General features: G+C 43.5%; 1 protein-coding gene across 1 annotated transcript; it reads right to left on the reverse strand.

The window, feature by feature from the left end:
* Nucleotides 1-598: 598 nt before the first annotated feature.
* On the reverse strand, nt 599-8,817 carry COX7A2L (cytochrome c oxidase subunit 7A2 like). Its single transcript, XM_069954419.1, has 3 exons — nt 8,603-8,817; nt 1,421-1,549; nt 599-1,242 (listed from the first exon to the last, which is right to left on the reverse strand). The coding sequence occupies exons 1-3, from the start codon at nt 8,786-8,788 to the stop codon at nt 1,102-1,104; spliced, it is 456 nt and encodes a 151-aa protein (XP_069810520.1). The 5' UTR covers nt 8,789-8,817; the 3' UTR covers nt 599-1,101.
* Nucleotides 8,818-12,215: the final 3,398 nt, after the last annotated feature.

The following is a 12,215-nucleotide window of genomic DNA, read 5'->3' on the forward strand; positions in this document are numbered from 1 at the left end:
CTGGAGCATGCTCGAGTCGATCCGAACCCGAACTTTCGGCATTTGATTAGCTGGGGCTGCTGAAGTTGGATAAAGCCCTAAGGCTATGTGGAAATCATGGATATAGTCATTGGCTGTATCCATGTTTTCCAGACAACCTTAGAGCTTTATCCAAGTTCAGCAGCCCCCGCTAATCAAATGCCGAAAGTTGGGATGGACTCAAACCCGAACCCGGTTCGCTTATCTCTAGTCCCTATCACTTCGGGGCTGCTGCAAGATACCCTGAAAAATCCTGCAGGTGCTCAGTTCTCCTTTGTTTTGGGGGCAAAGGACGGAACTCACATAGACGGTATCATAAGTGTTAAAATGCAGTCAGCAGTCATTCTGGGAGTTGCGTACCATAAGGTGCACCCACCGGCAGGATTTTTTCAGAGTATGCTGTCAAGACCAAGTGCACGCAGATAGCAAAAAATGCAGAACCTGGACCACGGTTAACATAGCCTGAGGGAGCAAAAGTGAAAGAATGATGGGACCTGGTATGTTATAGGAGTTTGCAGGTCTCTTACTCATTGTGAAAAGTTCTGTATCTTCTATCACTGAAACGCGACAATCTCACCAGTGATTTATGGTCACTTTTTATTTAAAGATTTTCATATATCTCTCTCTGTTCTTGGTTTTTATTGTACATATGACTTATTCCCTTGTAATTTTGCAGCACAATCACTTAATCTTTACGTTCATTAACCCTTTATGTTACAAAGACTTGACGGAAGCATTTGGTGGAGCAGCCCGTGACAAAGTGTCACATCCAGGATCTCATCTGGTCGCTTCCTTTCTAAACCAAGAAGCGGGAGACCTGATGTATCGGATCTACAGCTGTGAACGGGCGCCAACCATCGCACAAATGTTTCCCGTGAGGTTATCCGCCTGGTTGGTTCTGGCTCATCTGTGCAAGATGCATTCTTAATCTGTTATTTACTCAAAGACTGGTGGAAGTGGTAGACCAGTCGTACTGTCGTATAGGGAGCAAAAATCTGTAGATTTATAACCAAACATACATAAAATAAGCAATAAAACGTGATCTATGGACACAACTCGAGAGGTCTGCTGTAACCATTGTGGTTAGTTCTTTTTGGGTTGCGATGCAATGTAGATTGCTACGAGGCAATAAATGGCCCCTCCGACTGTCAATGCCATAGTGGTTCGGTAGAGGAGTTTATCAGAATATCCTCGCTTTAAGTGGACAGGAATCCCATCTGGTTTCTTAAAGGGGGAGAAAAAAAATTAAATTACAAAGTAATTCCAAATAATAAAAGTACAAAAAAAAATAAAAAATGCAAGCATGAAATTGTGCTAGATGCTAGAGCATATCTTGCACTGTGTTGTTACACTCTTTGAATAAGTCTGCCTCAATTTTAAGGCCCGATGAATTGGTTCTTACCTGGAACAATCTTTGAAGCTCGGGGACTCTGTTTTTACCAAGGTATTCAGAACCCGCCTCGCTTGGAAGCTTTGTTGGTGTGGCGAAAATGGGCGCAGGAGCCTCTGGGAAAACAAATGGTCTTAACCCCTGTAAATACAATGAAGGAAAGCACAGTTTTAGGAGGACTGGTGTTTAAACTGTGGTTTATTGGCCCATATACAAGTTTTTTTTTTTTCTTCTCCATTTCTTCACTGTGCGTATCTACTTAAAGGTAAAGATGAGTGAACCAGCCATAGCTATATCCATGTCGGCCGCCTGGGGGAGATTAGCGCAGATCGGTTTTTGCTTCAGACAAAGCAAAACAAATAATGGTGCGTTTACACAGAGAGATTTATCTGACAGATTACTGAAGCCAAAGCCAGGAATGGATTTGAAAAGAGGAAAAATGTTAGTCTTTCCTTTATGACCTGTTCTTTAGTTATAGTCTGTCCTGGCTTTGGCTTCAAAATCTGCCAGATCAATCTCTGTGTAAAAGCACCATCTGTACTGAAAGCGTAACTATAAACTAGAGACATTTTTTTTTGTTAAAAACAACTGGTGCCAGAAAGTTACAGATTTGTAAATCACTTTAAAATCTCCAGTCTTCCAGTACTTATCAGCTGCTGTATGTCCTGCAAGAAGTGGTGTATTCTTTCCAGTCTGACACAGTGCTCTCTGCTGCCACCTCTGTCCATGTCAGGAACTGTCCAGAGCAGGAGAGGTTTTCTATTGAGATTTGCTGCTGCTCTGGACAGTTCCTGGCATGAACAGATGTGGCAGCAGAGAGCACTGTGTCAGACTGGAAAGAATACGCTACTTCTTGTAGAACATACAGCAGCTGATAGGTACTGGGGAGTCTTGAGTTGAGTAAATACAAGAAATTTACAAGTGTGTATAAATTTCTGAAACCAGTTGATTTGAAACTTTTTTTTCCCCTCCCGATAGATAGGTTGAAAAAAAAAAAAAAATCATCATCATCAAGGCTGACGACTCTTAAGGCCCTATTCCACCAACAGATCTGACAGATTATCTGCCAAAGATTTGAAGCCAAACCCAGGAACAGACTATAAACAGAGATCAGGTCATAAAGGAAAGACTGGATTTCTCCTCTTTTCAAATCCACTTCTGGGTTTGGCTTCAAATCTTTGGCAGATAATCTGTCGTCAGATCTGTTGGTGGAATAGGGCCTTTATTATCAAGGTAAGAACTACTGTGAAAAAATGAAGCTTTGCTGATGACAATGTGGCAGGTCTACGACAGTCCTGCTTATTTTATCTTATTCTGTTAGATTCCAGATATAGCAGAGCCCGGCAGGGGGAGAAGAGAAGATGGGGATTGCTGACTGCTGAAAATAAAACATAATGATAGCATACAGAAGTGTCTCGTCCCGCTCACACACCAGCCCCTCAGATATACTTGTCAGTAGTCAGGACAACAGGAGAAGTGGCCTATTTTTGGCCAAACACCTCCAGCTGCTGCAGCTACAATTGGGGTCACCGGCTGTACGCCCATCGCATGGAGGTGTCTAGTGACATGAAGAAGCCTCTCAATGTCACCCAGGCATAAAATCCCTCCTGAAAGCGTCCTCCCCACCATACAGAAGGGTGAACCACTGCAGAATAGGTGTCCTCTTTGTTCAAGTGATCATATTCTGTATCAGTATAAACCCTGTGCACGGACCCTATATACAGCAGTGCATGGACATTGCTTGTGCTGCCCCCGAAGCTCTGCAGTCCTCCAGTAGTAACACACTTATGCAGTGTATTGTATCAGTACTAATGCACGGATATAACAGGTGGACCATGTCACACACAAAAACCTGTAAATACTTAAACATTAGCCTTTGGCTGCGTTCCCACCTCAATATGCCAACACGTTAAACGTATGTGTGGCGGGCAGAAGATGAGATGTCAATGTACAATTCAGAGGCGCTATAGGACGTCTGCTGCTCCAATTCAAAACAAAAAAAAAAACAAAAAACCTCAGACAGGCACTTCATATAACGTGTTCCCTATTTATTAAATTAAAAAAAAAATTTGTTCAAAAAGTCCCACATAGTTGGCTACACACACACACACACACACATATAACAATTCCCATAACCAGGTTTGGCACCATTTAACGCAGTTAATTCACTCTTAGCGTATGTTCACACTGAGTAAAACAGGAGGAATTCCGCGGCGGAACTCTCAGTGTCCCATAGCCTGTCTGTGGGAGAGCGTGTGCTCCTCCGCTGCCGCTGCTCTCCGCCAGGCAAGTGACATTACACTTCTTTAAACGGAGAGCAGCGGCACACTGAGGCAGATGGGATTCACCTGTTTTACTCAATGGGAACATACCCTAAGGGTAAAAACCCACACACTGTATATGCAGCAGATGTGATGGTGAAGATTTGATACTGTGTTCAGTTATTTAGATCTAATCTGCTGCGTATTTGCTGCGTATCGCAGTAGTAAATACGCTGCATATACAGTGTGTGGGTTTATACCCTTAGGGGGAGATTTATCAAAGGGTGTAAAATTTAGACCCACAGCAACCAATCACAGCTCAGCTTTAGGCAGTGCTGAAAGGAAAGCTGAGCTGTGATTGGTTGCTGTGGGCAGTTTGCACCAGTCTAAATTTTACACCCTTTGATAAATCTCCCCCTTAGGGTACAAACACACACCGTATACGCAGCAGATACGCAGCAGATCTGCAGCAGATTTGATGCTGTGTTCAGTTATTTAGATCTAATCTGCTGCGTATTTGTTGCGTGTTTGTTGCGTATTTGCTGCGTATTGCAGCAGTAAATACGCTGCGTATACGGTGAGTGTGTTTATACCCTAAAGAGGTACTCCGTCATTTAAAAAATTTTATCTACTGCCGGGGCTGCATAGAAAATAATAAACATCCCATTTTTACCTAAGCAGCCGCCCCTGGGGTCCTCCTGTGGCTTCTTCGGCTCCCCCGATGAATGAGATGGATTCCTTTTAGCAGTGACAGTCAATCACTGACCATTGACAAAAGAAGTATCTAATTCATGGGGGAACCAAAGACACAGCAAGAGGACACTGATGCAGGTCTGTCATAATAGACCTGGCCCAGCAGAAAACAGCGCCACCTATAGGAAACTTTTTGAACAAAATATATCTATTTTAAATCCTATATAAAGCAGGAGTGGGGTCATACTAAGTCCCTGTGAGTATTTCGAGCCTTATGTCTCTTTATGTGCCGCTGTTCTTGAAAATTTTTCTAAATGCTTACATACAGCCAAGATGGTGCCGGCCAGGAATTTACCATCATGCAGACAGACAGCAGACAGCAGATTGCCACAGGATTGTTTGGGTAAATGTTACGTTGGCAGGTCAGAGCTGGTTACATCAGCGGATGTGGCCCGGGTCTGCTCTAAAGTGTCCGGTCTGATTTTTATCTCATTTGGAGCAGCAGACACCCGCCAGAACCCTCCGAGTAAGAAAAGTTTAAAGGGGTTATCCAGTATTAGAAAAACATGTCCACTTTCTTTTAGAGACAGCACTCTTGTTTCCAGTTTGAATGGAATGAAGTGAATGGAGCTTAATTGCAAACTGCACCTAAACTGAAGCCAAGAGCGTTGCCGTCTCTAGAAGAGAGTGGCCATGTTTTTCTAACGCTGGAGAACCCCTTTAATTTCTCTCACCCTGTATAGGTGAACACACAGGTATGGGTCCCACTGACTGCAAAGGCCCAAACATAATCCACTAGTGAATAAGTTCACATCATTTTCTAAGCATATAAGAATGTGTCCTTGGACCCCAATGCACAGCAGATATCACTTTAAAACTCTGACCCGAACATTGTCACTAGTTGACCAAGTACAGGCCACTGAAGTCACTGGGACACATACCTGTCTACTCACGTATATGCTGCAGTGAAATGATAGAATCAGGGATTTGATTAAATCCCTAAGAATTGATCAAATCACTGAGCCCATTCAGGGAAATGATGGAATGAACTTTATCATTTCCCCCTGCAACATAGTATTTGCTTATTGTATCGCCTCTCTGCTCCCCCCAGCTTGTCCGCTCTGCTCCCCGTGTGCCTCCTCTCTGCGCCCATACCGTTTATTTCCCCTGCTACACGCCTCCTGCTCCCCCAGCCTGTCCGCTCTGATCCCAGTCCACCGCCGTATGCCTGCCGGGAAGGTGTGGTGCTCTGCTCCCCCTTCCGCCGCCAAACATAGAGCCAGGTGACTCCTCGATCATTTATTCCATCATTTCCCTGAAAGGGGTCAGGCATTTGATCAAATCCCTAGGGAAATGATGGAACGGTGTGGTCATTCCATAATTTCCCGGGATTTGATCAAATTCTATCATTTCACTGCGACATATACATCGACATCCCATTCTGACAGGTCACTGTCGTATACATGGAACGTGTAGATGTGAACAAGGCCTAAGAAATCTGGCACATGCTAGAAGATTGAATAGTGTTCTTACTGAGATTGAATTGGCTCTTATTATAGATGCAAAGTATCAGATCAGTGATGACTTGACACTAGAACCCCCAAATCACGCTACTGCTGGTTTCATCTACCTTAAATCTGATCTATTTTCCTAATTCAGCACGATAAGGTTCTTTGGTAGAAAAACTTATAAGGGTGCGTTCACACGTACAGGATCCGCAGCGGATTTGATATTAATGAAACTAAATAACTTAACAGCATGTAAAGATGTTCCAAAGCACACCAGCATACGTGTAAAAGGTGATTTATTCCAAAAAAATACAGAGAAGTACAAAAGATGCGACGTTTCGACCTCCTCACAAGATCATTATCAAGCATTATCAAACTTAACACAGCATCAAATCTGCTGCAGATCCTGTACGTGTGAACGCACCCTAAAGCAAAAAAAGTGGTGGACTGACACCAGAAATAAGAGTCAAAAGAGGTATTACATGTATACAGTGTAAATTATGCCAGACTGGGATGTATACAATTCTGATGAAGACACTTCAGACAGTAGAGTGATGAGGTTGGAGGTACGTGTACCTATCACACCCTGCCTACACACTAAGGGGCGGCTAGGATAGGGTGTCCCCTTCACCCTGTGGAAATTACCCTACACTTTGGGAAACAGTTTGGTTTTCCAGCCCCCTACTTGGGTCATGAGTGCATACTGCCCTATATGTTTCTATGCTATCATCACCTAGCGGGATACCTGTTGGACCTTTCTGACCCAAGTAGGGGACCAGACAACCAAACTGTTCCACCAAGCGTAGAATCATTTCCGCAGGGTGAAGGGGGACGCCCTATCCTAGCGGCCGCTTAGTGTCTTTCAGTATCTATAGGGACTAAACAAACAATTCTCTTACTTCCTTTTGTGGAATAACTTGACTAACCTGAATAGACCTCCACCCCATCAGACACCATTACAATGTGCTGGAATACTATGAGCCTGGATACAGTATAAGGATATATACACAGGTACATACCCTGCTGTGGTTTTACTACAATGGGTTCACAACAAACTTACAACAGCGCAGGTTTTGCATATTTGATACCGACCCTCTGAAGTCAATGGGTACCAAAACCCACAGTAGTTTCTGCACAGTACTTTTGGATATTTAGTACAGGAGAGTTACTATAAAAGAACCCAGGAAATCTATAATACTGATGGCCCAAATAACACCTTCAAAACAAGAAGGACCCTGGAGTATAGAAACCAGGCGGCCCATTTCACTTCTTCACTGGCCTCATGGACAACAAGTCTCCCATGAAGGGGTCCCACTGCTCATGTGCATTAAAGGGGTACTCTAATGCATATTTTCAGATACTGCATTAATAAAGCTATTACTTGGCAATATAACATCATTAAAATAAGTAGAGTTTTTGATTAATACACTATTAGGCTATATTCAGACAACGCAAGACACCAGCCGCTCTGTGACTTGGCTGTGTCACAGAACGCCCGATGTCAGTGAAGATCATCCTGGCTGGTACTGCAGTACTGGCTGAATGATCCTTATTTGTGCTAAATTGGGATGCAAGTGCATCCGTGTGCGCCCACATCCAAATTCTCCATGGAGCGTGCGGCCGCTAGGGATCCCGGCTGGAGTGGATACACTCCGGCCGGGATTCACTCAGCGTGAAAGTGACTATACCACCAGGCACAGGCTGAAGCACTGGAAGCGGCCGACCCACCCTTAGTGGGAGGAAACCCTAGCCCCTCTATGATAGGGTTCCATTGATTCTAATGGAGTCATATCATGAAGGGGCTAGGGTTTTTTCCCACTAAGGATGGGTCGGCCGCTTCCAGTGCTTCAGCCTGGGCCTGGTGGTATAGTCACTTTAAGTCCACGAAAGTTTTGAATTAATCACGGCTGTTGTTGTTATCGGCAACATCGGCCGTTATTGATTCAAAACTTACGTTGTGTGAACACCATCTTATACGTTATGCGGCAGGAATAAGGGGAGACATGGGTCTCTCTGCTGCCACCAGTGTTTGTGCTGGGCACTGCAGGGCTGCTCAAGTCCTGATCCCCACTGTGATCAAGCACCGACTGACACAGAACTACTGATCCAGAGACCCCCCTACACATCATATAGTACACAGATGCGGGATGGCGGCTGTCAGTAGGATTGTGTGTGCTGCAATAACTATAAATGTTACTGTTGTCCATTTCAGAAACCCTATTTTCAGAGTTTAAGGGAGTTTACTTAAAGTGTCAGTCTACAAACATACGCCAGCACTACAGACATATACAAATAGTTGGGGGTATAAGTGCTGATGGGAACTGTAGTTTTGTAGGAGCTGAAGGGCGGCCAGTCTGACACCTGCGATGTAAGGGATAGGGATCTCTATACTGTAACCCAGGGATAGGGGAACCTTCGGCCCTCCAGCTGTTGCAAAACTACAATTCCCATCATGCCTGGGCAGCCGAAGCTTTAGCTTCGGCTGCCCAGGCATGATGGGAATTGTAGTTTTGCAACAGCTGGAGGGCCGAAGGTTCCCCAACCCATACAAACTAATGCGGGTTATAAATAAAGTTTATTGAAACGCAACACAAAACAGTAAATAAAATCTATAATATTACATCTCTTTGCGTTACTAATGAGCCCCGAATATTTAGTGACAGTCCCTAAGGCTCCTGTCCGGTGAAGGTCAGTGCCGGCTCCCGCTGTTCCCTCAGCCGCCTCCTCCTCACCTGAGGATTGTACGCCTCCCCCGGAGCAGCCCCAACCAGCTTCTGGGTGAAGCCATTGAACTTATAATACATGTTGGCGACCTCCCTCAGTCTCCGGACGCTGATCTTTTCGCCGGGAAGGACCTGACAGGCTGAGGCGTCGCAGCTTGATGACGTAGAGGCTGTCCTGAGGCTGCCTGCTGCCATTGTCGTGCTTAGATTCAGTCTCCTGCCCATTTTTAACGCTTTTGGATTATATAAATATGTTATATATAAGTTACATATACATTTGGTGAACTATATGGTGTTATGTGTGCCAGTTACAGAAGGTAAAGTAACAGGCAGTGCCCGGGCAGCTATCTCGTGTCACCTTGTGTGTGAGGCCCCCGGGTCACCCTGTGACTGCTGCTGGTCACCTGCTCCGGGCTGTGTTGTGTAACAGGACATTGGAGCTGGTGTCTCCAGAGCTCACAATGATTGGATGTCACTACTTTCATTAACTTATCACTTTTATTGCTTTAACTTATTTAACCCTTTGTTGATGTTCCAGACACATTTAGTTTTTGCACCTTTTTCCTCCTTGAACTTAAAGGGGTTGTCCAGCGAAAATCTTTTTCTTTCAAATCAACTGGTTTCAGAAAGTTATATAGATTTGTAATTAAAAAATCTCAAGTCTTCCAGTACTTATCAGCCGCTGTATGTCCTGCAGGAAGGTGTTTTCTTCTCAGTATGACACAGTGCTCTCTGCTGCCACCTCTGTCCATGTCAGGAACTGTCCAGAGCAGGAGAGGTTTTCTATGGGGATTTGCTGCTGCTTTGGACAGTTCCTGAACATGGACAGAGGTGGCAGCAGAGTGCACTGTGTCAGACTGGAAAGAATACACCACTTCCTGCAAAAAAATTATTTGCTTGGTGAATTTGAAAAAAAACAAACTGCGATTTTCATTATATTCCTCAAATCAGTACGATTACCATAGTCGACTTCTATATTTGACTGCTTAAAAAAAAAAAAACTGGGGGAGATTTATCAAACATGGTGTAAAGTGAGACTGGCTCAGTTGCCCCTAGCAACCAATCAGATTCCACCTTTCATTCCTCACAGACTCTTTGGGAAATGAAAGGTGGAATCTGATTGGTTGCTAGGGGCAACTGAGCCAGTGTCACTTTACACCAGTTTGATAAATCTTCCTCTAAATGTTCTTAGAATTGCTCTATTACCATCCTTATAACGCTTTTACTTTTTGGTCTATGGGGTTATTTAAAGTGTCATTTTTTTGTGCCATGATCTGTACTTTCTGTCGGTACCTTACTTGTATATATGCAAGCTTTTTATAACTTTTTTTTACATTTTTTTTCCTGGATTTGATGTGACCAAAAAAAAAAAAACCCAAATCAGCAGTTTTGCACTTTGGTATTTTATTTTGCGCTTATGCAAATGCCATAATTTAATAATAGTAGTTTGGGCAATTGCGCACACGGCGATATAAAATATGTTAATTATCTAATTTATTTTTATTTATGAAATGGGAAAAGTGGGTGATTCAAACTTTTGTTCTTGGGCAGGGATTTTTTATTAAAGAAAACTTATATTTTTTTCACTAAGGCTGGGTTCACACAGCGTTTTTGCAGTCTGTTTAATGTGTCTGTTTAAGAGAAAGAACAGATGCATTTGTGTGTATCCAGTTTTTCCATTGACTTTCCTTATAAAAAAAATTGATCAGAACGGATGTTTTTATTTTGTTTTGTTTTTGTGCGTACATAAAAACGTGGTTTTTGTGTTCATTAAAAGTAACCATTTTAAAACTGTTCTGTTACATGGGCTGCAAAAACAGGGTGAACTCCGCCCTACTATGATAACTGCAGTGATCTATGTGATCACATATGCACTGCATTGATCTCTGAGATCAGTGTTCGATTACTATGTGCTGCTGGAGCGACAATATCAAGTATGTTTTGTTTTTGTTTATTTTTTTTATTTAACAAATAGAAATAGAGGAATGATTTAAACTTATTATAGAATGGATTTATGTATATATTAAAAAAAAGTAGTTTTTTTTTACACATTTGCACATAGGGATCAATATATAGTACATTGATCATAATTCTGTGGTCAATTGCTACAAGATTCTGAGGGGAACTCTTCAGCAATCTCCGAACTCACTGAGGCCTTGGACACTGAGAACAGATTGACTCCCCTGCCCATCTGAGCCACCGGATCACCAATAAAGGTAATTCAGGCCATTTAAACTCTGCTGTCAATTTTGACAGTAGCATCTAAATAGTTAAATACCCAGCACAGAGGATGGCTTTGTGGCGGGCAGCTAGCTCTCCAGCAATTATGAAACTACAGCTCCCAGCATGTTTACAGCTGTTTTGCAACAACTGGAGAGCCACCTGCAAGGATAAGGCCCCGATACGCTAAGAGGGGCGGAATTCCGCAGCAGAATTGTCCGCTGCGGAATGCCGTTAGCCATTGTGTCATAATGACACCCTAGGGGAGGCGCACACACTGCATCTCTCGGCGCTGAAGAATGAACATGTTCATTCCTCAGCGCTGAGAGACACTGGGCAATGCGGTGCACGTGCCTCCCATAGAGTATCATTATGACACGGAGGCTAACGGCATTCCGCCTCTCTTGCTCTTTGTGAATGGGGCCTTATAGTTCGGATGACTACAGATTGACACAATCACACAATATACTGATGAGAGAGTCCTTAAAGCTATCATTTGTTGTAACTTTTGACATGTAAAAAGCTACTGATCACACCAGATCTTACTCCTGAGATCTGCTGCGATCCCGAGATACAACCAGGGGAAGTGTGCAGCAGGGCACGTCTCTCGGCTGTCAATCCCACTGATTCACTTAGAGTCTTATGGAGTGAATGAGTCCGATGTTCTGCAGACTGGTGAGTGCATCTTGGGATAACAACATGTCTCAGGAGTGAGATCTGGTGCGATAAGTAACTTTTGAAATGTCAAAGGGAAACTGACAGCACAGAGACGCATATATCTGTGCTGCCAGTTTCCCATTGCTGATTAAATGAGCGGTGCAAACTTACCTTCGGCGGTGCTTTGTGAACCGACGTGTTTCGCAGAAATTATCTTTATCCCCGGGCTGACAGTGTCACAGAGACCGCACCCCCTCTGCATGCAGCTGCACCCCTCTATTCTGCCCCCTCCCCTCTCCTCTGGCACAAGCGGCGCAGAGGGACCCGATGCAAAAAAAGTTTTTTTGCAAAACCAGTGTTTGTGAATATATTTACGTGCATTACGAGATTTATTATAAGGCATTTTACCCTTATAATAAATCTCCCCCCTTAACGAATCTCATAACTGATGTTTTACTTCTCATTGCTCGGAATCAGTAATTCTTGTAGTGAAAGGTAAAACACACAGGCATGCGGCAGTATCTAACCTTGTGCATAACAACCTAGTGACTAATGCTTTACCTTGATAAGAGCCGGATCCCAGCAATGAGTGACAGATGTTCCCACACATGCACGTCTTATTCATGGGGATAAAATTTTTACATCTAATAAGTGATTCAAGAGATGGGGGAGTTCTGGAGATCTTAGAGTATTTAGAGCAAATCAACCATCTCGGAAGTCAAAATATTTTTTTTCATTACTCAGT

This window comes from Dendropsophus ebraccatus, chromosome 15, assembly GCF_027789765.1.
Source record: "Dendropsophus ebraccatus isolate aDenEbr1 chromosome 15, aDenEbr1.pat, whole genome shotgun sequence".
Lineage (NCBI taxonomy): Eukaryota > Metazoa > Chordata > Amphibia > Anura > Hylidae > Dendropsophus > Dendropsophus ebraccatus.